General features: G+C 42.2%; 3 protein-coding genes across 5 annotated transcripts in view; 1 reads left to right on the plus strand and 2 right to left on the minus strand.

Annotated features, from left to right (window-relative positions):
* Window positions 1-2,960, minus strand: part of lrrc75a (leucine rich repeat containing 75A) — a 79,659-nt gene extending 76,699 nt beyond the window's left edge. The window contains exons 1-2 of one of the 2 annotated variants that reach the window (XM_082503351.1): window positions 2,303-2,960; window positions 1,830-2,104 (exon numbers count right to left, since the gene is read on the minus strand). In XM_082503351.1, the coding sequence (XP_082359477.1) occupies window positions 1,830-2,081 (252 nt within the window). In that variant the 5' untranslated portion in view covers window positions 2,082-2,104; window positions 2,303-2,960. Of the gene's footprint in view, window positions 1-1,829 lie in introns of both variants that reach the window. The other variant, XM_082503350.1, reaches the window with a different exon arrangement.
* A 1,633-nt stretch (window positions 2,961-4,593) lies between these two features.
* On the minus strand, window positions 4,594-19,142 carry poldip2 (polymerase (DNA-directed), delta interacting protein 2). 2 transcript variants are annotated; one of them, XM_082503358.1, is made up of 11 exons: window positions 18,912-19,142; window positions 12,105-12,180; window positions 11,147-11,244; window positions 10,951-11,050; window positions 10,655-10,730; window positions 8,256-8,363; window positions 7,734-7,870; window positions 7,495-7,521; window positions 7,280-7,405; window positions 5,581-5,660; window positions 4,594-5,488 (listed from the first exon to the last, which is right to left on the minus strand). In XM_082503358.1, exons 1-11 carry the CDS (start codon window positions 19,094-19,096, stop codon window positions 5,374-5,376), a joined length of 1,128 nt encoding a protein of 375 aa, XP_082359484.1. In that variant the 5' UTR covers window positions 19,097-19,142; the 3' UTR covers window positions 4,594-5,373. The 2 variants fall into 2 exon arrangements, with proteins under 2 accessions (XP_082359484.1, XP_082359483.1); XM_082503357.1 differs by having other exon boundaries at window positions 12,105-12,186; window positions 18,912-19,140.
* Window positions 19,143-19,613: 471 nt separating this feature from the next.
* vma12 (vacuolar ATPase assembly factor VMA12) lies at window positions 19,614-22,711 on the plus strand. The gene is made up of 6 exons (XM_082503363.1): window positions 19,614-20,032; window positions 20,115-20,188; window positions 20,410-20,499; window positions 21,861-21,903; window positions 21,980-22,092; window positions 22,200-22,711. Exons 1-6 carry the CDS (start codon window positions 19,849-19,851, stop codon window positions 22,293-22,295), a joined length of 600 nt encoding a protein of 199 aa, XP_082359489.1. The 5' UTR covers window positions 19,614-19,848; the 3' UTR covers window positions 22,296-22,711.
* Window positions 22,712-22,739: the final 28 nt, after the last annotated feature.

Consider the following 22,739-nt stretch of genomic DNA (forward strand, 5'->3'; position numbering starts at 1 on the left):
ATCTCATTAGATCCCACACTAGGGATCACAGCCTGGAGAAAACTTACTAGATGACCAAATTACCAGCGTATTAACATTAATTTGTTTACATGGAAACAAAAATTGTTTCTTTCCACATCTTGAAATTAGCTAGACACAACCTCACATGAACTACAAAACATTGCATATTACACTGTGTCACTATTATTTCAGCATGTGAAAACATAAAGTATAATCTCAGTTACAAAAACGTTGGGACATTGAGTAAAGTGTAAATAAATACAAAATGCAACGCCTTAAAAATCTCACATATCCATATTTGATTCGAAATGGGATACCTAAGGCATATCGAACATTTAAATGAACAGATTTGACTATTTCATGAAAAATATTAGCATGAAACAAGTTCAGGAACATTTTTACACTGATTGGTTACTTGTGTAAAAAGTTGAAAATGTATTAAAAGATCATCTGAGAGAGCCAGTGATTCTCAGAAGTGTAGACAATTGCAGATTAATACACCACTGTCCAGACTCCTAAATTTGCAAAGATTTTGAATATCTCATCATCTCCAGTACATGACATCATCAAAAAGACTCAAAGAATCTGGAGGAATCTCTGTAAGCAAGGGACAAGGCCAATCCTGTATTGGATGTCCTTGACCTTCAGGCCTTCAGACAGCACTGACAGATGTGATCAGGAACACTTCCAGAAATCACTGTCTCTGAACACCCACGTATGCAGGTTAAAGCTCTGTCATGCAGAGAAGAAGCCATATGTGAACATGATTCAGAAACACTGCTGTCTTCTCTGACCCAAAACTCATTTAAAATGGACTGAAAGCAGAAAACTGCTTTGTGATCAGATCAATCCAAATCTAAAATTCTTTGTGGGAAACATGAACGGCGTATCCTCCAAACTAAAGAGGAGAGGGCCCTTGCTATGAGCATCTCTGGTGATACTGGGGTGCATTATTGCCTATCAAAAAGGTAGCTTGCACATCTGGAAAGGTATACACCAGGGGTCCCCAACTCCAGGCCTTGAGGGCCGGTGTCCTGCAGGTTTTAGATCTCACCCTGAGAACCTTCACAGACCTTTGTGTTAACGTTTGCTTATCACCGCCATCTGCCACCAGTGCATAGAGCTTTGATCAGTAAATAGTAACAGAACAATTCTGATGAAAATCTCCAAAGTCCAAACAGTAATCTGGGGAAGCTATGTGTCTATAAGCCTCAGGTGCTGCTCCCTGAGTTTGAGTCACGAGGGGATAAACTATAAACACTGCCAGCGTATGGGCTCTGTGAAGTGTGTCGAAATCAGTTTCTTCCCTCACTGTCTTCATCTGCTCTTTTTAGTTTCCTTACTGTCACAGTAATAAACACAGATTGTTTCTCAGAATTTTACCCCTGTCATCCTCAGACCCTTCCCTTCTCTGCCGCTCTCCACATCATCCCATTCAACTGGTGGCATTTTCTTTCTCCTGCTTCCCTTTTGTTTCTCGCCACACCAGATTCTCCCAGCCTGTTGTTGGGCTTTTTCTTCTCTCTGTAGCAACAGCAGCATCCAGACTGAGAGAGGTTGTAAATCACAGCACTCTCTCCACTCTGTACCCATGCAGCAGACTCAGGCACTGCCAGGCATACTTGCAGGGAGGACGTCAATTCATCAGGCATGCAGGAAGTCAGTCTCTGAATGGCTTCAGTCAGTGAGCATCAGCGGTTAGTCTGAGCCTGGCTTCTCTTTCAGCATCAGTGTTGACATTAACTTAAGGTAATAGAGCACGACAGGAAAGAACAGAGGAAGTGTGCAGAAAGAAAAAGCATCATTCACACAGCAGACTAAGCGACTACCTGTCGGAGCGTCTTCAGCATCTCCGTGGCCTCATCCTGCTTGCCCTGTTTGGCCATCAGCATCATCTCCTGGATCATGCCGATGCGGCGCTGGTAGGGTGGTGGTGGCGTCCCGCTACGGCTCAGCCTGTCCCCTGACTTCAGCATGAGGGAGGCTAAGATGTCTCCCCGCTCCTTGGTGGGTGTCCGCTTCCAACTGTGCTGAGGACTCGCTCCTGCAGGCTCCTGGCCTTTAGCCTGCTTGGCACCCATGGTGCTGCCTCTTAATGTGAACTCTGGCAACAAAGAGATTGGTCCCACAGAGCAGTCATGCAGCGGCAGCTTTGATTCCTGTGTCAGACACCTGCTTCAGTAAAACGTCAGCAGCTCATCACGTCTCTGTGAAATGTGGAAAGTGTGCCTGCTCCCAGAGTACAGTACAACACTGCAGATACGCTGAGAAGGAGCGCTGGTAGTTTTGTGCTGTTACTCACAGGAGCTGGAGCTCATGTAGGGAACAGGTCTTTGGATGCTGCCTGCCGCATGGCCGCAGAGCGCGGACTCAGCAGAGTCAGGCTGCCGGAGATCCCCAGCAGTGAGTCTGCCTCAGCGACAGCCTCCTATCCCGGACCCAACTTCAGCACCAAATATTTACCCTCTCCTCCTCCTCCCGAGCTGTCCTCTAGAACACAGCGCTCTGTCCTGGAGCAGAGGAGGAGCAGCGGGCGGAGGATCGCTGCTGCATGAAGCAGGGCATGGCAGTGTTTACGTCTGCGGTGCTCCTCGTTCTGCCCTGTCCCTCCTCGGCCGCTGGAAGTCCCGCTGTACCTGCAACAAAAGCAGCGCTGGTCCTCCTCCCGGCCTCACTCTCCATCATTCGCAGGCAGGAAGCAGAAGTCGCATCCGCGCCTCGTCCTGCTGTGTGCAGGCTGCGGCTCAGCGGGCTTTGACAGAAGGGGCCGGACTGAGGTGTCCCCTCCCCGGGACCGAATTATGTATCGCACCCTCTGTTCGAGTGCACGGGGGCGCGCAGCGAGTGCACGTGACCGCAAGTCTTCCTTCCTCCTGGCGGGGTGATGAGGAGAGGCAGGAGGAGGGCCGGGAGGGTATGAGCACTGCCAAGTGTCTAGTTACACGGCGCTGACGCTCCGTCTCCGCGGGGGAGGTTTTTCTACCAGAGTCCATTCAAAATGTGTCGGCTTGTAGCTGCACTGCTCACAGGCAGAAATGGATAGGGTGTATCTGTCGAGATGAGTCATGCATTTTAAACTGTAGTCTTCTAAGAAAATCGGCCAACAGTGGACCTTGATTTAAGCATTTTGTATCTAACAATTAAAAAAAAAATTTTTTTTGCGGAAATTGTAAACCACAACACCAACTTACAAGTTAATACCCGATTAGAGTAGATCTACTTTGTGCACTGCTCTGTGCAGTCACATTTATTTAAATCACACCTAAAGGGGCTTTAAATTGTAAAATAAAGAGCCCACAGAAAAAACCCCAACAATCACTTGGCGACAGTGGGAAAGAAAAACTCCCTTGTAAGGGGAAGAAACCTCCGGTAGAACCAGGCTCAAGGCTGCACCTCCCTGAGCCCTGACACATAATTGGAGGGGTGCTCTTTTCTATACCCACGCTCATCGTGGTGAACAAAGAACTAAGAACACCTGACAGTAGTCAGGTGTTCTTAGCATCACATTTTTCTGCCCACATTTTATTTTTAAACCTGTTGCTAGAAGTTTAAGTGTCAGCCAAAATGATTTTCATATCAAAGCATTTTTTTTTGAAAGTTTATTACAAGTTTTTGTGAAATCTAGTTTTAATTGATTTTGTTTTTTTAGTTAGTTGGGATAAACTAAAACACATACATGAGTGTTTTCTCCAAAAAACAAATTGAAACAGCTGTCAGTTATTTATACTACCAGGGAAAGACCTGCACTGACATCTGGTGGCAGCTGTGTGGAACCATTACATCAATGTGGTTATATTTAGCATCCCTAATAATTGTGGTAAGGCCTTACTTTTCTTGAGCTAGATAGTGACTCTCTCAAATAGCCCTAGAGATGGGTCGGTGACCCCCTGGCAACCACCGGTTACTAGGACTCAGGTTTAAGCCAATTTTCCTGCCCACGTACAGGAAACAATTACACAAGTCTGATAGCTTCACACAAGCTCAAACTCAGCAGAAAGTCTGAATATTGTTCAAAAGGTGTATTTATTTTGCTTCTAATTACATCGGTATTTACAGTAGTATTTTCAACCATCAAATCACTTTATCAAAGCAAAAAAAAAAAAAAAAGTTAGTTTCTTTCCTCATTTTACAACTTTTAGGCTCATAACTCTTTTACAAAGTCACAGTCAGCCTTGACGACACATCCACATGTGCACAGGATCAAGATGACGGTTTGGTTTTTGTAGGGCGCAGACGGCGGGAGGAAGGCGGACAGCTTGCACAGAAAACTCATCTTCTGGTAACATCATCGCTGATGACTCCACAGAGAGCTGCTTCTGTTCACAGTCAGTGGGGACCTGACCTGCCACCAGCAGGAGGAGAGTTCACAAGTCTTAGCCTTGTGACTTTTAGTTTTACTTAACACTGAACAAAAGTGGATGCATTTCAGAGTGTCTGAAGCACATTTAGAAATCAGATCTCCAAAAATCTACATCAATAACACACCATTAGTTATAGGCATTTATCCAATCACGGACACCTAAATGATCACACAAGTGAAGAATTCTAGAGTTTTTTTTACCCAAATTCTTCATCTGGAAATGTTTATGGCAGTTTTTATTTTTATCATCATCATCATCATCATCCCCCCCCCAGAAACAGCAGCATTAGAACAAATCTGGGTCAGGTTTAACGTTTTTCCTTTATGAACAGCAAATTAATACATGCAAAGCAGACAGACCACTCTGCACTAACTCAAGATAGTAACTGCTGACCACTTCTAAACTACCAAATACTGCTATGCTGCCATTTTGACTTTCTGTACTTTAGATTTATAGAGATGTGGTTTCATTTTTGACATTTCAGGGTGAGATATTTTTTAAATTTCCAGTTTGCTTCATTGTTGTGACACAGTAAATCTTATGTACTTTTACACTAACAGGCCCACACTTTGACACGTTCTCTGTCTCTTTAAGTGTCTAAAAAACCCAAAACAACAACAATTGGGGGAGAACGAAAAAGGGTTTAGGACAAGAGTACTGCATCATGTATAAAAATAAACTGGTCAATATTTCAGCTCAGCAGCAATAATTCACCTTCCAAACTCTCAGCTCTCTTCCACTTCACTGTGCTGATCTCCTCCAGTGCACAGGCTTGCAGATTGATTTTCTAGCCTAAATGAATTTAATGCTGGGGGGGGGGGGGCAGAAAATAGGCAAGGTGGGCCTGCATTTAGATAATCTAGAAACTGCTAATAATTTCCCCTTTGCTTAGCTTTCCTGATGCTAGACTCAGGTTGAAGGCTGAAGCAATGTTACAAGTCAGGGGCAACTCTAGATAATGACACAAGCAGGACTGGCAGCATATCCCGGGCTTGAGGGTGGTAGCACACACTTAAAATGTGTAGCCAGCAGGAGGCGCTTTGTCATCCTTGTTGCTCTCCAAGGAGAAGGGAGGAATGCGGACATCAAAGTGGGAACCATCAGTTCTTTCGATGCGAAACGTTCCCCTAAAACAACAATAATAAAAACACTAAGTGAGAAAAGCTGAAGATACTTTGGATTTTATAGCATGTGAAGAAAGAGGTAGATGTAGACTCACCACATATGACCACTTGGGGCTTGTAGAGACACGTGGCTGCTGTATTGGAAGGCTGGCTGTTCTTTAGACAACACCGGCTCCTGTTAGGTAAGTACAAAGAGCTGAGCATTTCTAAACAAACGCGACAGTCTCCTCCTCACAGCCAGGATGACAGTCTGTTCATTCAACTCTGGAATCAGATCAAAATACTAACAGACAAGCGGAGCCAAGGCATCTGTATCATATCAGAACTGGGGTCTTGAAAAAATTCATCATTCATACTCTGGTGTTGAGGCCTTTGCATCAGTCAGGCATGTTTATTTTTAATATGATATGTAATATTAGGGATGGGTATCGTTTAGGTTTTATCCGATACCGGTGCCAAATCGGTACTTTTGAAACGGTGCCGGTGCTCAAACGGTGCTCGAACCGGTGCTTAAAGAATGGAGAACACAAAATTGGTCCAAAAACCTCTCATGGTCAGCTGGTTTTTTGTAAAAAGATAACAATGTTAGCCTTTTCTGCAGCTATGGGGCATATATGGTATCACTCTTAGCTGGAAGCAGTGCTTAAACAATGGAAAAAATACAAACTTTGTCCAAAAACCTCTCATGTTTAGCTGTTTCCCTCTTTTTCTTTGGTCATTTTAGCCTTTTTGGCCAGGGTGAAGGGAGTATCTGCCATCAAACAAGAAGACAGCCACATGTAGCTATGATGATGTTTGCTAGTTCACCTTACATGCATTAATGTAATAACGTGGTTAGCCTACTCAACGTAAATTACACACGAACAACATTAAGCTACTCACGCAGAGAAGAACGGCTGCTGCTGCCATCAAATACGGCGCATTTCTCGGCTTTTAAAAAAAAACAAAACGCTATGCGTCGCCAGGTGTTTCATCGGATTCGAGGTGTTACTTCCTTTGACAGTATCACAGTATCAGCTTAAAGCACTTGTTGCAGGCTGCTGAGTTTGCATATTTTGCTGTGAAGTACAGCCAGACTTTTGACCGCTTCGCCTTGGGCATTTTTAATCTGTAGCTCTGCATAAAAGAACGTACGTACCTGGCCCCGCCTACTATCCTCGGAAACGTAAAAATGATTGGCTAGAAGTGTATCACAGCTCAGGAAAAAAAAGCACCGAAATAAAGCACCGAAATGTGCGCTGCTTTTCGGTCTGGTTACTACTGTTTATGTCAGAACCGACACCGGTACCCATCCCTATGTAATATGCAATGTAATGATACGTAATGAAAGAATACAGTAAAAAAAAAAAAATTACATCTCAGATGTCCTTTAAGTGGACTATGTTTGGTTAAAGGACGTCTTATGAAGCATGAGATCAGAATTCTATAATCCAAATGTAAATCGCCGCTTGATTCATTTATTTGCTTAACTTGTTTTGGACCGTAAACAAGGCGCGAATAGGACACCGGAAACAAAGCTCCCCACAGGAGTTTCCGCACCGGAAGTAGCATATGCTAACGTGCACATAGTCTATTACATACCTCAGTGTCAAAAACAAGTAATATAATATAATATAATATAATATATGGCATGCATGCATATATGGTGTGTAATATTACTAATGTAATAGTATTATCTTAGAGGGATTGTGTGTCATTGCTAATCGTGTCTGTCGTTCTGTGGCCGGCTGCGTTTGTCCAACTCCACATCTCGTTGCCGTCTGTGGTTCTGCTCGTGTTTGTAAGCATGCTCACCCTGCCTACGACACCTCGTCCTCGGACCGTCTCCAGAGTTCCTGATAGGCTGAAGATCCTCCAGTGTCTCTCTCTCAGCTGAACCACCTCGTTGCCCAAGTTCTCCAGACGGATACAGTAGCGCCACTGCAGGAAGACAACACAAACAGATTTGAGCTGTTTATTTCTGTGTTTCACTGTCTTTAATTTACATGATAAAATATAAAACTACTCACCCAATAAACATGAGAATTCTGGGCCTCCTAAGGACAACAAAGAATTAACCTTAGATTTCAAGCAAACTACAGAGGAGCATTTAAGCCTACAAATTAAAAAGAAACAGGCTGTAAGCCAACATCTTGCCAAGCACACCTAATAACACCAATGAAATGTGTTTGAGCTGTGAGGTGGTGGGGCTCAGGCTGTGCTGCAATAACAAATAATATATAAGTAATATCCGTAAAGATCCAGCTACCCTCATTCCCATGTAGAAGGGGATGACAGTGACTCTGATGTTCTCAGTTGTCTCTCTGTGGACGTCTGAGAGCTCCAGCCAGGGGTGGTTCTTCTCTTGCCATGCTTTAAGGGTGTCTCTGGCTGTGAATGGAGGAACTACAAAAACAAAAAACAATCACATTAAAAATAGTCTGCTTCTTAGGCATTCTAGGTGGCCATTGAGTGGATCTTATAAGGATCGGAACCAAAAGTCAAACTACAAATGACAGTTTCACATAGGAGGGATAAACTTTAACATTACAAAACTTGCCACTCAAGCACTCAATCCTGCAGAAATTACCACCACCTTTATTCATGAAACTGCCCAGAGGATCGTCATGTTTACAAGATAAGACCTACATACATAAGATATGTAGGTCTGTCACAACTTTATGAAACAACAATGCTATGGAAGGAAACATGTCGACTACATCTGTTAGATATAGAAGAAACCTGTTGGACTTATACAAAACCACAGAGCTGAAAAAAGATCTGCGTTTACTTTTTGAAGGGTTGTACATGAGGAAGCGCTCAAACAGCTCATGCTGGATGGGGACCTGCTCTGTGGAGTTATAAGGCAGAATGTCTTCATGGCTCACATAGTCCAGACCTGAAGAGGAAAGCCAGAAACAGAACCATCATAACTACTAGAGCAGGGCGATACTAAAAATATTTATCACGATATACATTTGAAAATTTGCGATAACGATATAACTGACGATATAATTGACACTAGACAAAATACTTTACAACTCCACAACTTTATTAGTGCAAAATAAACCATCAATGTATTTTCACTTAAACAAGCAGCTGTTTTTTGCATTAAAGTTATATAAAAATGTAACAGTGCAAATGCAAATTCCTTGCTGACAGTTTAACCAAAAGGCATTTCCAGTGGACATTGCACCACTTGATGGGTTGTCAGAGCATTACGTCTATCGTAGGGAGGAGCCTCGCGGAGTGATACGTACTGTGCTTCAACATAATATTACCATATTGCATGTGTATAAGCTCTTTTTAAGTTTTGTGGATATTATACACTGTTATGCTGAGGATATGTCGGCCAATGTCCAGGGTTAGGGTCACTGTCGACTTTCAGAAAAATCAAAGGATTGATTTTAAGTGTGCCGTATTTTCCAAACAACACAGTAATAACGGCGGTCTGCTAGCATGCTCTACCAAAAATAGTGCTTTGTTGTGTATCTGATGGACGAAAACTAAACCAGTTCCACATCACTGAAGTTGCAGCATTTTTACAAACCAATTCTGGTTCATCTGTTTCATTCAACGATCCGCTTTCGCCCTTGTCATTCTCCGTCGCCGCAGTGCCTTTTTCGCCATGTGCGTATGAAAACAAAGGCACAGCGCATGCGCGTTTTACCCATATTCTATCGCAACATTATACCGGTATTACCGTGACCGGTATGATATGGCCCAGCCCTAATAACTACCATTATCAAAAATGTTCAAATATTGAATTCTGTGAAAAGAGCATTTTGAGTAAATTACGTAATTTCCTCAGCACTGATAAAAGAACACCAGCTGCTTTTTTGCCCTTTTCTCTCTGACAGCAGGTTGGATGTGACTGTGTAAAAATAAGGTGTGCTCTATTTGGGCCAGACTCAAATTTAATGCTTAAAGTATGACCGCCAGTTTCTAATGCCAACTGTAAGACCCCAAGATAGACATCACCAGTAGGGGTGGGTTTTTATAATTGATTTATCGATTAAAATCGATTCTGGCTTGGATAACGTAAAATCAATTCATTAAAATCCTGAATCGATTTTTTAATATAAATTTATTTTGCCAGAATCTCTGGTGAAATCTCACAAAATTTCAATAACCACCAAACAGCTAAGACAGTAAATGAGAGCAGGAACACGGATTCTGCACAAAGACAAAACCCGTGGATCAGAATCAGTGAGTGTCGCCTTTCTCACAGTCGGGGCTGAAAGCCGACAGCTCGCTGATTCTGATCTGTCGGCGGGTCCGCGCTTTGTGTTCCCTTTATGTGCGGATTCTAAAGCTGTTAATTTGATGTCTCTCCAAACAATATTGACCGAACCAGCAGCAAAAGAAGATCCAAACTACGCTTCACATAAACATCGTCATGTATTCACTCTTACTTTTACTGTTTTGCTTCGACCACGATGCACAGCTCTCTCTCTCTGTCTGTCTGTACTTCAAGAACAGTTTCCTGTCTAAAAATCAGTTTTCTTCATTATTCGCTTGCTTGTTACGCACAAGTCTACCGTTGTGTACAGCGCTGTCGGCTGACATTTTTTTTTCGTTTTATATACTTCCGAAAAGAAAACCTAATTTCTGCCGTTCAATACTGAACAAATTTAAACTTTTTAAAATTATGCAAAATGCAAAACGCTTAGCCGTGTCTCTAATAAAACCGCTGTAACTTCCGAGGTAATGTTCATGTGTTGATTAATGGTTTTCTTTCGTTTTTGATCTACTGCAGAATATTTTTATAAAATCCCAGGCCAGGAAAATCACCTTCATGTTTTTCTGTGTTTTATCCTCAGCTACTTTGACACAAAGGCATCTGCTGTGATGCTTACACCTTTGATAAAGTCTTGCGTGTGTCAGCTTCCTTTTTATAGATACAAAAATATGTAAATGTACTGATCTGAGTTATAATATTTCTGGCTGTCAAAATTTCCCAGATTCAAATTGAATTGAATCGAATTAAGTAGAATCGTGGATCAAATCGATTCGGGACCTTGTGAATCGGAATTGAATCGATTCTAGAAATCAGTGACGATACCCAGCCCTAATCACCAGCTATCTCCCGTCTTTTATTATGACAAAAGCCTCCATAAGAAATAAATGAAAAACAATCAGAATGTGAGTCAGATGTATGAGTGAGTGGCTCCTGACCAGTGTGCATACCTGGGATGGCGTACAGAGCCCTGCTGTCATCGTGGTTGGCCAGAAACGTCACTGCCTCCGTCTGGGACCTCTGAGACTGTCACAGCGCACAGACCAACAGTTACATACCTGCAGACCTCAACACTAATAAATACCTACAGTTTGAGTCCACCACAGTGGAGGGCTTGTCACCTAGCAACATTTCCACCCACTGCACTGCCTGAGATCACACAGACTGTGTCCACAATTGAGCTCAAAACAGTGGTTGACGCTCTGAATAACTACATGATCTCAGTACAAGCACAAGTTATACTTACTATATGAGGGCAGTCTCTGGTGTCAATGAGGACTTGGTAGTAAGTGTGAGTCTTCCCCTTCACCTCCTTGGAGCCGTGGGCCCCTGGGGGCTCAGGTTTGCTGCAGGAAGAAGCACTACAAAATCAGTACACAACACACAAAACAACCACGCAGAAAGTCAAGCTGAGATGGGCATTTTAGCCCAGACCACCCTACCTGTCAGACATGGGAGGGGTGATGTCTCGATCATAGAGGCGGGCGTGCCATGGAAACAAGACGATGCCTCTGTAGCCAAACACGCTGTGGAGAAACAGCTAGGGGAGAGCCCGACAACAACAACGACGAGATAAGGCTTTCAGAAATTATAGATGTAGGACGCTCAATACACACAATGTTGTATGGGATTACAGTCACTAGAAGAGATGATGCAAACAGGTTATATGGACAACACTGAGTTACATAAACTGTTTCATAGGCCTGTTCTCTCTCACTCACTGTTCTGGCGTCGTTCATCATGTATAACTATAGACAAAGGTATGGGCAGTAATGCTGAACACTGGAGCAGAGCTGTTTCTATCCTCTCCACACTGTTGCTTTGTTCTGCACTACTTAAGATCCATCATACAGTGCCAGAGTAGGGAATTAAAGTCTGACCACTAAAGTAATAAGATTAAAGAACAAAGAAAGAAAGTCATGCAAGGGAGACACACACACACGCGGTAGTCAAAGGGCATTTCTTATTCATCTCTGGGAGTTATGTTAACTAAGCAGTTCCACATGCAGCCTCCCTGGGCAGGCTTCTAAAGTATATTCTGCCCCCAATTTTAATATTTTTTTTGTAATATTCTCATATGGAACTTATTTTTTTGGTCCAGAGCCTCTTCCCACTCTCAAACTCCAAGTGCACTGCTTTGGAGGTCTGCTGTGACCTGCAGCAGGCAGAGAACTGCTTCATGAGCCACTAGCCCAAACTCACCAAGGCTACAGAGTAATCTAACTCTGTAACACTGTAATGGTCCGTGTGCAGTAGAAGGGCCTATGAAATTTATGTTAGTCATCTGTCTAATACAAGAGAAAGAACAAGAGCTAAACCAGATCATCAGCTAAACCAGATCATCAGCTAAACCAGATCATCAGCTTCGGTATAAGCATGAATAAAGTGTGAAGGTCTTACCTGTCCGGTTTCATATTTGCCGTGCTGCTTCACAGCCTCAAACACTCCCACAGTCTCTAGAATCTTCCCCTCAGGCCTGTTCCTGCCAAAAACAGGCAACATCATTACACTCTGAATCTGTGTGGGTCTGCATGCTACACAAAAATTGAACCAACAAATCATGTATGGGACAGCACACCGGGTCGGGAAATTCCATAGATGCAACGACAGCAATTTGGAATTTGCCATCCTATGGAAAAAATATGCATTAAGCCCTATAGGAAGACAGGTCCTGCAGACTCTTCAGCCCTGATCTCAATCACAGTTTGATAATATTGTTAACACTTGACCGTTGAGGTGATTTGTTCAAATACAGTTGGTCTCAAACTCCATGCCCCCATCATTATTTCAGAACAAAACAAACAATACGTGTTGGCACCGATAACAACAGCTGGTCACTTCATATAAATAACACTCTTATTCTGTGCTTCCTGCAAAGCTAATCTTCACAACAGAAATGAAGAGCAGGGATTAATGAGGTGGATATATGGACGGGGAGATTTAATATTACACACCAAGTTGGACAAGTTGTATTGCACAAGAATAATCACAAGGTAAGCTGCTTTTATTAGAAATATGGTTACAAAACAACGAACATGCAGATTCTGAATGAATACCTCTGGGTAAGATCGGGAGGACAATACTGTACTCAGTTCTGATGGGTGACCATCTCAACTTTGCTTGAAAGACAAACCAAGTTCAGATGCAATCCAGGCAGAAATGTCAATCATGACGAGAGAGGGCTGAAAATTGAGTCAACGTGGAAGTGCCAAAAACTGCAGGGGGTATAATGGCCACTCAGTGCAATACGAACCTGCGAAACTGTAACCACTTGGTGACAATGTTTTATCAAAACAGGTTAGGGTTGTTGTCCCACTAATAAGAAACAAGAGAGTGCAGTATTTGCCCCGAGGTCAGGGTGGTGCAGTCTCTGTGCTGCTGGGATAGCCTCCAGCCCAAAGACTTTAGAATATGGATGAACACTTTAAAGATGTCAAATGATGAGAACAAGAATGAGCCTATGCAAACATGCACAACTGGCCTAAGTTACTCTTTAACCCCTCTGGGCTCCTCTTCACTTTCTACTTGTGCAGCAATCTGAGACAAGTCGATACACTGTCCACAGATAATCGCCAATCTAAATTTAGCCACACTGCTACAAACTCTGGACCCAGCCTCAGCCAACAGCTAGCCCTTGTCAACAACACGCCTTGCCAAGAACAGAAACTATCCATGTCACTATCCATCCATTTGGGTTGGGGATTTGTGCCATTGAGCAGTCAACATATCACAGAAAAGCTTGGTAAAAATATAAAAATATCAGTATGTCATCAGATATCATTACACAAGGAAAAGGTTGCATAAACAAATCTTAACGATACAAGAGTGTGCTGATTCACCGCTGCTATTCCAACCAGCGTGTGGGCACTCACCCACCTGTCCACCCACCTTTACTCTCTCTCACAGAACAGATAAATCAAGCACACTCTGCCTCTTTCTGTCCACACCTGCAATCTTTGGGCTTTCACTGGTGACCATTGAGGACGTGAAACCAAAGCTGAGAAATCAATAATGAGCTAACCATTTCACTGTCCACACAACTAATTAATAAACATTAAAAATATCTAGAAAAAGACTGAAAGCCAGAGCTACAGTACAATAAAAGCATGAGTAGTAAGCAAAGTTAAAATCTTCACTACTCCTTGGGAGCTTTACTACGGTCTTTTCTTACAGTAGGTTGTGTTTCATCTTCCTCCTTCAGCTGACACAACTGTACTTTGTCTGCTGGCTCTTTTCTATTGTCTCCATTGCGGCTCTGTTCCTTGCACTTCCCAGTTTACAGAGCAGTTCCATTATAAATTTGAGCTACAGATACATACTGATCCAGTTAATCTGAAACTTTAATTTTGCTGTTGCTTCTACTAGAGATGACACGTTAACCTGTTTAACATCAATTTCACTGGCACGCCTGTTTACACACGTCCTTTCAGCATTTTTTTCCTGAGCACAAACAATGTCAGTTCATATATATTTATATTTTTAACCAGCTAGTCCATGCCTGGATTCCTTCCAAGCACACATCTCTGATTCCTGCCTGTGTTTGCTACTGAGTCTTCCTGATACATCCCAGTCTTGCAGAGACAGGGAAAGATTGCAGAGTGCTTGGATGTCAGCTCACGGCTCTTCTTGCCAGTCTTACTGTACACATTAGATCACTGAAGTCATGTATAAATTTACAATATTATACAAGCTTTACAGTTAATACTTGCAAGCCTGTACTGAATTTTAAGGCCTGATAATGACCCGGGGAATTATATGCCCAATTTTAAAATTAAGAATAACTAGATTAAGTGTTAATCTTAAAGAAATACTGCTTTTGTGGTTGCTGCAATGCTGTCGGTGGTTAATACAACTCCATTTTTAGTTTCAGTATATAATATTTGGTACAAGCCTGTCAGCAGTAAGACAATTAACTTTATTTACACCAAGGTAATTCTCCCATTACCAGGTCTGACTGTATAAGATCAGTCCACCAATCATCAACGATTAAGTATTGGGTTGATTTAAGTCCTAAATAACAGGAGAGGCAAATATTAACACACAAAACTGAGATACTGACAGGGAGCCAACAGGTGTCTGAATGATGTTAATAAGACAGTGCCTCTGTGCAGCCTGCAAACTGCAGCCTGTGTAGCACCAAATGTTTTAAGGGTCTCTCAGTTGTTCTCTTCACTAAAATGACAGTGCCAGCATTAATAATAAGGAAATAATACAATATACTATCAGGATAACGCAGATATTGCTGAATAACTTTTCAAAGCCTATATTTGTGCTACTAAATTCTTTCAAAACTGCCAAACCACTGAAGAAGAATCTTCCCAAATGTTTACTGTGTAGTTAAACATGTACTGAATTGACGCCATAGGTTGGAAGCAGTAACAACATCAAGTGCAGCTCAACTAATGCTGGCAAGCTACTTAACAGCCAATATCTGTGATTTCTTCATTTCTTGCTGGTAAATCCTCCTCTTTCAGATGGACTCTAAAGTAGGGCTGGGCAATATGAGGAAAATCTAAAATCACAATATTTTTTTGGCTACATCACCATATATACACAGTGATATGTTTAACCTCCAAAATCCATATAGAGCCTAAAATTGCACTGGTATACGCATTCAAATCGACCATTCAATGTTCTTTTTTTCCCTTCTTTGAATACAAAAAACCTGAATGAAATGAAAGGTTTTATTTCAACTACTTTTTAACCATTAGTTCTACACAGAGATTTTTCACAAATGACTACAGTCACAGTAAGTCTCTCTGTGGTCAACACTAGACCTTTAACAAAATATCATAGCAACAAAAAAGGACATCAAGCAATAATTCACAAGACAATATAAAACAACCGAAATGAAAAGGGTGCTTTTTATGCTTATGACGTATAAAATCTATACAATAAAAAATGTGATGACCTCAAATTACAGAAACAAAAGTCTAGATAGTGACTACAAAAAGGACTGACCAAGAACAGTCACAGGAAATCACTAGGGGTGCAACGATACACAAAATTCACGGTTTGGTTCGATACTTTGGTGTCACGGTTCGATATTTTTTCGATTCAAAATAAAATGTTCATGCCTTTTTAATTTGTCATTTATTAAAATTATAAATATATATTTTAACTCAAAAGTACAGTTTTTAAATTTAACCCTAACCCTTGTGCGTGTTTTTTATTTTGACAGCGAATGCGCACCTGCGGACCACTTATGTGCACCCCTGGTTATTTAGCTCATCATATCGCAGCCACAGAAATTATTTTGGTCATGAAACCATAAAGCTGCACTTTCTTTTTGCCTTATAGTCTGATGTGTCATAACTTTTCCGTTTTGCGGTAAGCTTTTCTTTGGCTGTCACTTCTTCACCCTGACCTGTCTTATTTGGCTCAGCAGAACTAAAATATATATCCTGCTGCTTTTACACACGCACTCACATAAGCTCAGCGATTCTCTGCGCGATCAACCTCTCACATGTTTAAGCTGCGGGAGATTTCACTTGTCATGTTTGCGTAGTAAGCTAACGATTGATAAGACGATGTCAGAGGAATTGGTGCACAAATTATCATCACTCACCAATCAGTACTGTCGCTCTCTATACACAGTTCACGCGATTGCAAAGTGAAAGCAAAAAAACAAGTGCAAATTCAAATGCGATTTCAATATGTCACATATTGACAGTGGCTCACCGATGCCAATGACATAATTACCCAGCTACATTTCCGAAAGAATGCAAAAGCATTGACATATATTTTTCCTTCCTACAATAGCCGGACAGGCAGGGCAGAGATAGATTTTGGTAGCCCGACTGGAAAAATCGCTAGCCCCAGGACGTCGGGCTAGCGATATTGCAAGCCCTGTATCTGATTGAGGAATCACTCATCTTTGGAAAAGAGTTTATTACAGAGAAATGGCTCTTTCCAAAATAAAAGCTATACTATCCGCTTCTTCTGGGCTATATTCTCAGCAGCATATTAAACATATCAGGTCCCCATAAGGAGAATCCTGTGCTAACGGCTGTCTAAATGACTCAGGTAAAGTTTGTAGCATGCATGCTTGTTGTTTTTGTCTTTGCACTAGGATGATGTCGGCGTAAATGTGCAGTCATATTCGTTGTGTTCCCACTAGTGCTTTCAGGTTAACCTCGTTAAAATGACCTTAACGTCACAACACGGCAAATCTCCGTTAACGAGCTAGCCCTGATAGCCCCGTGCATGGGGCTAGACGGCCAACACGTTAACGAGCTAACTGCGCTAACACACTAGCTCCCACCCATGTAATTGAGCATTGCGTGGCACATCCAACATACTGTTTTACTTTAGTCCATGACGCGCTTACCTTCAGGGTCATACGTCACATGAAAACCAAAATAATTCCAAACGCCAGATCTGAATGAGGGTGGGGGAGGTCCATGTTGCAAGGAGAGCTTAACTTCTGTCTCGCTAGCTTGCCCTGCGCTCTTCCTTCTGACTATGCTGTCTGTGTGGAGCGCTCAGTGGATCTGCGCTCGACAGTGCAGCCTAGGCGGAGTAGTCGAACGCAGATTCACTGAGCGCTCCACACAGACAGCATCGTCAGAAGGAAAGTTGATAAAATAAATTACAAATGTTGTATTGTTCGATACATATGCGTACCGAACCGAGAGCACTGTATCGAACGGTTCAATATCGATACGAATATCGTTGCACCCCTAGAAATCACAGCTGGTTTATTTAACATTTTATTTGCAGTATTTTCCTATCTGGTAAAATATAAACATGCATGTTCAGTGCAGTGTGCCAGGTAGAAAAGAAGGGGGAGATTAAAGATGCATTCGCAGCGTGTGGGAGAAAAAAAACATTTCAGCGAATTACATGCAGATAGCTTATTAATGCTATTGCAATTGATACCCGATGGTTACAATAAAGACATTTCAACTATTGTACGTGGAAAAACTCGAGGTACCCATGGGTCGCCACAGCAGATTATCTGCCTCCATCTCACCATATCCCAGCATTCTCCTCTGTCACACCATGTTCTCTTTCACTCACTACATCCATGAATCTTTTATGTGTTATTCAACTTTTCTTCCTGCCTGGCAGCTCCATATTCAATGTGCTTTAGCCAGTTAATCAGCTTTCTCTCTCTTATGCACATGTTCAAACATCTCAGCCTCACCTTTCTAGCTTTGCCTCCAACCTGCTCAAACTGAGCTGTCCCCCTGAGGTCTTCGTCCTGGTCACTCCAAATGAAAATCTTACCATCTTCAGCTCTGCCAAATGTGTTTATGTTAGTGCCACCATCTCCAAACTATACATCACAGCAGGTCTCGGTTACTACCATGTAATCCTTCCCCTTTTTTGGACAGCTGGACCCATGTATTTTAAAACATCTCCCTTTACTACCTCTGCTGCCTGCATCACTCTTACACCTGCCTCCTGCTTATTCACACACATGCATTCTGTCTTGCTTCTATTAACTTTCATGTCTCTTCTTTCCAGAGCATACCTCCACCTCTCCAGGCTCTCTACCACCTGCTCCTACCTACTCTCACTACAGATCACACCTCGCTTTCTAATGTGTTGTCTGCAAACATGGCACGGAGACTCCTGCCTGACCTCAACTATCAGCCTGTCATCATCACTGCAAATAAGGAGCCCAGATCTGATCTCAGTTGTAAATCTCACCTTTTACTCCAACCACACACCTCAGCACTGTCTGGCTTGCCCTCATACATGTCCTGCACCACCCTTCTATACTTCTAACACTCCTGACGTCCACATGCAGTACTACAGTTCCTCTCTTAGCACCCAATCACGTCTTCTCCGATCCACAAAGACACAGTGAAGCGCCTTATAAACTTCTCTATACTTCTCCATCAACACTCTTAAAGCAAACATCAAATCTGTAGTGCTCTGAAGCCACACTGCTGCTCACTGATCACCACCTCTCTTTATAACCTAACTTCAAAAACTGCTTCATATATCTTTATGGTATGGCTCATCAGCTTTCTTCCTCTGTAGTTACAACAGCTCTGCACATCACCCTTGCTCTGAGGCCCAATTCATTTGCACATCGGACTCACTATGCAGGTATCATCTACCTACAGGCAGCTGTCCACTTAATAGCAGCATGGCCAGTGTCTTTAACTAACGGTGCCATTTTGAAGAGCTCGTGCTTAGCTAAAGTCTTTAGCATGCTAGCTCTGGCATATTAGGACAGTTGAGGATTCTTACCGTGACGACATAAACCTCCTCTGCTGAACACCGTCAGGCAGGCCGCAAGCTCGGCATAGTAACCGCGGTCTGTATGCCTCGAACCCGCAGCTGGTGTCAACGACACTCAGTATTCTGTGAGCATGCTTCTTGTTGTATTTACTGACACTACTCAACAACCCTCGACGTAATGCACTAGCCGCCATCTTTCCAATACTAGCACAGTCACACACGTATTATATCGTTTGTCCTCCAGCGCTGAGAGCCAATCATAGCTGAGCTGCCTTCATGGAACGACTGTAATAACAGAACCAAACGCTTAACGTTCAGTAACCTTCTTTTAATTATTTTCGTTTACAACAAATATGACCTTCATTGTAGTCTGAAAATAAAAGTTTAACACTCCTTTATTTTCATTCCACCATGGTTAAAATGCTGATTGCGCACCGGTAGTTTGGGACAATTTAGTGTTGGAAAGTTGTGTCCCATCAAAAGTACTGTTGCTTAAATTTGTGTCAAAGCTTAGTAATGCAAAAGCGGTAAGTTCTACGAGTTTATGAGGAGTCCTTTAAGGCCCCAAAAGGTAAGGTGTCATGTCGTGAGAAACGTTTAAGTTAAAAATGAAACAAATCATTATTATAAACTTGGCGTATTGGCGTCTTGGCGTTTTCACAATAATATATATATGACTGATGTTTTACAAAAAAAAAAGAAAAAAAACGTAAATAAAACGTCAGGAAGATGGTCACGTGAGCGATTACGTCAGCCTGTCACAAGACAAGCAATATGGCTGCGTACCAGGGTTTTTATTTGTTTTTAGCAGATGCTGGGTTTCGTTTTTAAACGGTACATTTCAGTAGATATAAAGTAAAGCCCGTGTTTATATTGAGGCCAGGTTTGACAGAAAACGTTGTTTAAATAGTTGCTTCGAAAAAACTCGTTTAATTTTTGGTGCATCATGGCTTCTGCATTTGTGGTGGGGGATAAATTCAGAAATAAAGTGACACATTTACTGGGAAAGTCGGAGTCAGCTCTTCCTCGAGCATTGGGAGAAGAGCTGGAGGAGGTTCTTGAAAAACCGGAACCAACAATCCTGCCATTCAGTACAGCGAGGAAGATCAAGAAATATCTTCAGGACAATGGTGAAAAAAGAAAGAACTGAATTGTGTGTGTGTGTGTGTGTACAATTTCATAACATTTTTTACCGTGCCTGCATTTATCCAGGGCATCCATTCTACCTGCATGAGTTGCTGGAGGATAGCTCGCTTCACCTGCCTGAAATCGTGAAGCCTCCTAGGGTAAGTAAATTCCTGCACGTTTTGTGATGTACACTCATGCGCATCCTTTGCTGTTACACTGTATTCACATGTGAGTGATAGACCATAGGTCTGTAGACCTACTGCAGTGTTAACATGTAGTAATTTCTGCAACTTGGCCCCGTGTAATTAGAGTGTTTTCACAGAAGGCCCAGCCAGTGTAATGAGAAAAACTAAACTGTGACTTCTTCCTCTCACTTCAGAACCCTGAGCTGGTCGCCCGTCTTGAGAAGATTAAAGCTAAACTAGCCAATGAAGAATACAAAAGGATCACAAGAAATGTCAATGCTCAGGTACATTTTTTGTTAATATTAAAAGCATCTTTGCCATTTCAGGGTCGATACACTGGGTGTGCTGTTGAAATGTTTGGATGTTTGTTTGTTTTTCTCATGGTGAGGAGTACAAACCATCCTCGTCCATGCCAGTTCTTAAAACGATGGGATGGTGATGTAATGCAAATAAAAAAATATAGATAGATTGCAAGTTAGAATGTTTATGGATGGCTTCCAAGCTTGAGGTTCATAATGTACATCTGAAGAAGTCTACTTTCTCACTTAACGACATGATAAAAAAAAAATGCCAGAACAGAATATTTTGCAAGTCTTATAGAAATTATATAGAAATTTGGGTGTCATATTTGACAGTTCAATGTCGCCAGAGAGTCACTCCAAACAGCTGGTTCTGAACTGTTTTTATCATCTAAGAAACATGTCTAAACTCAGACTACTGGTGTCAAAGGCAGAACTTGAGATGATTATTCATGTTTCTATTTCTTCTCATTTGAATTGTATTAATGGTCTTTTTTACTTGTTTCAACAAATCAGCTTTGGATGGCCTTCAGACTTTACAGAATTCTGCGGCAAGACTTTTAACTGGCACTAAGAAGAGGTCACATATTACTCTAGTTTTGGCTTCTCTTCATTGGTTGCCAGTAAACTTTAGGTTTCATTTTAAAATTTTAGTTTTAACTTTTAGAGCTCTACATGGTGAAGCTCCCCAGTATATCTCTGACCTGTTGAAACCTCATGCATCTTCCCAAGCACTTAGGTCTTCAGGTCAGAAGTTACTATTGGTCCACGTACTAGTTTCAAAACACGTGGGGATTGGGCTTTTCAGGCACCAAGGCTGTGGAATTCTCTTCCGTTGTCTTAACCCTGTCTTTTAAAATGGCCTAAATGGTAAATGGCCTGTATTTATATAGCGCTTTTCTAGTCCCTAAGGACCCCAAAGCGCTTTACATATCCAGTCATCCACCCATTCACGCACACATTCACACACTGGTGATGGTAAGCTACATTGTAGCCACAGCCACCCTGGGGCGCACTGACAGAGGCGAGGCTGCCGGACACTGGCGCCACCAGGCCCTCTGACCACCACCAGTAGGCAACGGGTGAAGTGTCTTGCCCAAGGACACAACGACCGAGACTGTCCAAGCCGGGGCTCGAACCGGCAACCTTCCCATTACAAGGCGAACTCCCAACTCTTGAGCCACGATTTAAATTGTTCTCATTCATTTTTTTAAAATTATGCATTTTTCCAAAGACAGAGAAAATGTGCTCATTTTTTCCAAAGTGCTGAGTTTGATTGTGGGGTTCACACACAAGTTATATTTTGAAAATATTTAACAGTTTTCTTTTTTTGTTTGATTTTCCAGGAAATCAACCGCCATGGCGTGCTGTCAGATTTCGGACAGCAGGGTGAGTGTACTGTTGAGCATCTCATTATAGAGGCTGGATTGTGCATCCTTAGCTTATGTACCTTCTCTCTCTGCAGTGCGGTCAGTCAAAGCAGTTGTGGTCACCATATTCAACTTCCTGGTTACAATAGTTGCTGCTTTTGCCTGTTCCTACATGGGCAGTCAGTACTTGTTCACTGAGACTACGGCGGTAAGAGAAGCGGTCCTGCTGCTGTCCGTCCCATTATAAAACTTCTCTGTATTTTGTGACGTTCTTGTTTTGCTTTACTGAAATTGTTTCCAACATTTGTTTTGCAGCGGGTGATCTCAGCGGTGATCGCCGCATCAGTAGTTGGGCTTGCTGAGCTGTATGTCCTGGTCCGGACCATGGAGGGAGACCTAGGGGAACCATAGCAGCTGTTACCTTTGGAATCAACACCTTGTAGGCAGGAGTCTGTAAGGCCTCTGGCAGCCACAGCCAAGCCCGTGGTTCAGAGCAGAACGCTCACTCTGAAACCTCTGTGGTCTTTCTTTCTTTTTGAATTGTTTCAGGAATTATTGATGAAAAAATAAAACGTCCTGAGAATTTCTAAATAGAAATGGTTCCAAGCTCCAAAGTATTTGTTCTTTGACATTCTGCATCCCTTTCTAGTGAAATGAAAATACTCAAAATACTTCGTATTTATTTCCCAGATTTTTGTTTTTACTCTAAAACTACAGCGTAGTTTTTTTCCTCTCTGCTGTGTAAAATGAATGATGAGGTTCTTTTCTGCTCTGAGATGAAATCATATTTCATATGATTTTTATCAAATAAATCATCTAAAACAGTCCATTCATCTCAGATGTCCATTTGTGGAT

Source organism: Aulonocara stuartgranti, assembly GCF_965226115.1.
Source record: "Aulonocara stuartgranti genome assembly, chromosome: 14".
Classification (NCBI taxonomy): domain Eukaryota; kingdom Metazoa; phylum Chordata; class Actinopteri; order Cichliformes; family Cichlidae; genus Aulonocara; species Aulonocara stuartgranti.

Excerpts from the sequence above, each read along its gene's own strand:
- poldip2 (XM_082503357.1), bottom strand. The coding sequence starts at position 19,096 with ATGGCGGCTAGTGCATTACGTCGAGGGTTGTTGAGTAGTGTCAGTAAA. Across the intron at positions 11,245-12,104 it reads GCAAATATGAAACCGGACAG|CTGTTTCTCCACAGCGTGTT; the intron begins GTAAGACCTTCA and ends GCTCTCCCCTAG. Across the intron at positions 10,731-10,950 it reads CCAGAGACTGCCCTCATATA|TCTCAGAGGTCCCAGACGGA; the intron begins GTAAGTATAACT and ends GCGCTGTGACAG.
- vma12 (XM_082503363.1), top strand. The coding sequence starts at position 19,849 with ATGGCTTCTGCATTTGTGGTGGGGGATAAATTCAGAAATAAAGTGACA. Across the intron at positions 21,904-21,979 it reads GTCAGATTTCGGACAGCAGG|TGCGGTCAGTCAAAGCAGTT; the intron begins GTGAGTGTACTG and ends CTCTCTCTGCAG. Across the intron at positions 22,093-22,199 it reads TGTTCACTGAGACTACGGCG|CGGGTGATCTCAGCGGTGAT; the intron begins GTAAGAGAAGCG and ends TTTGTTTTGCAG.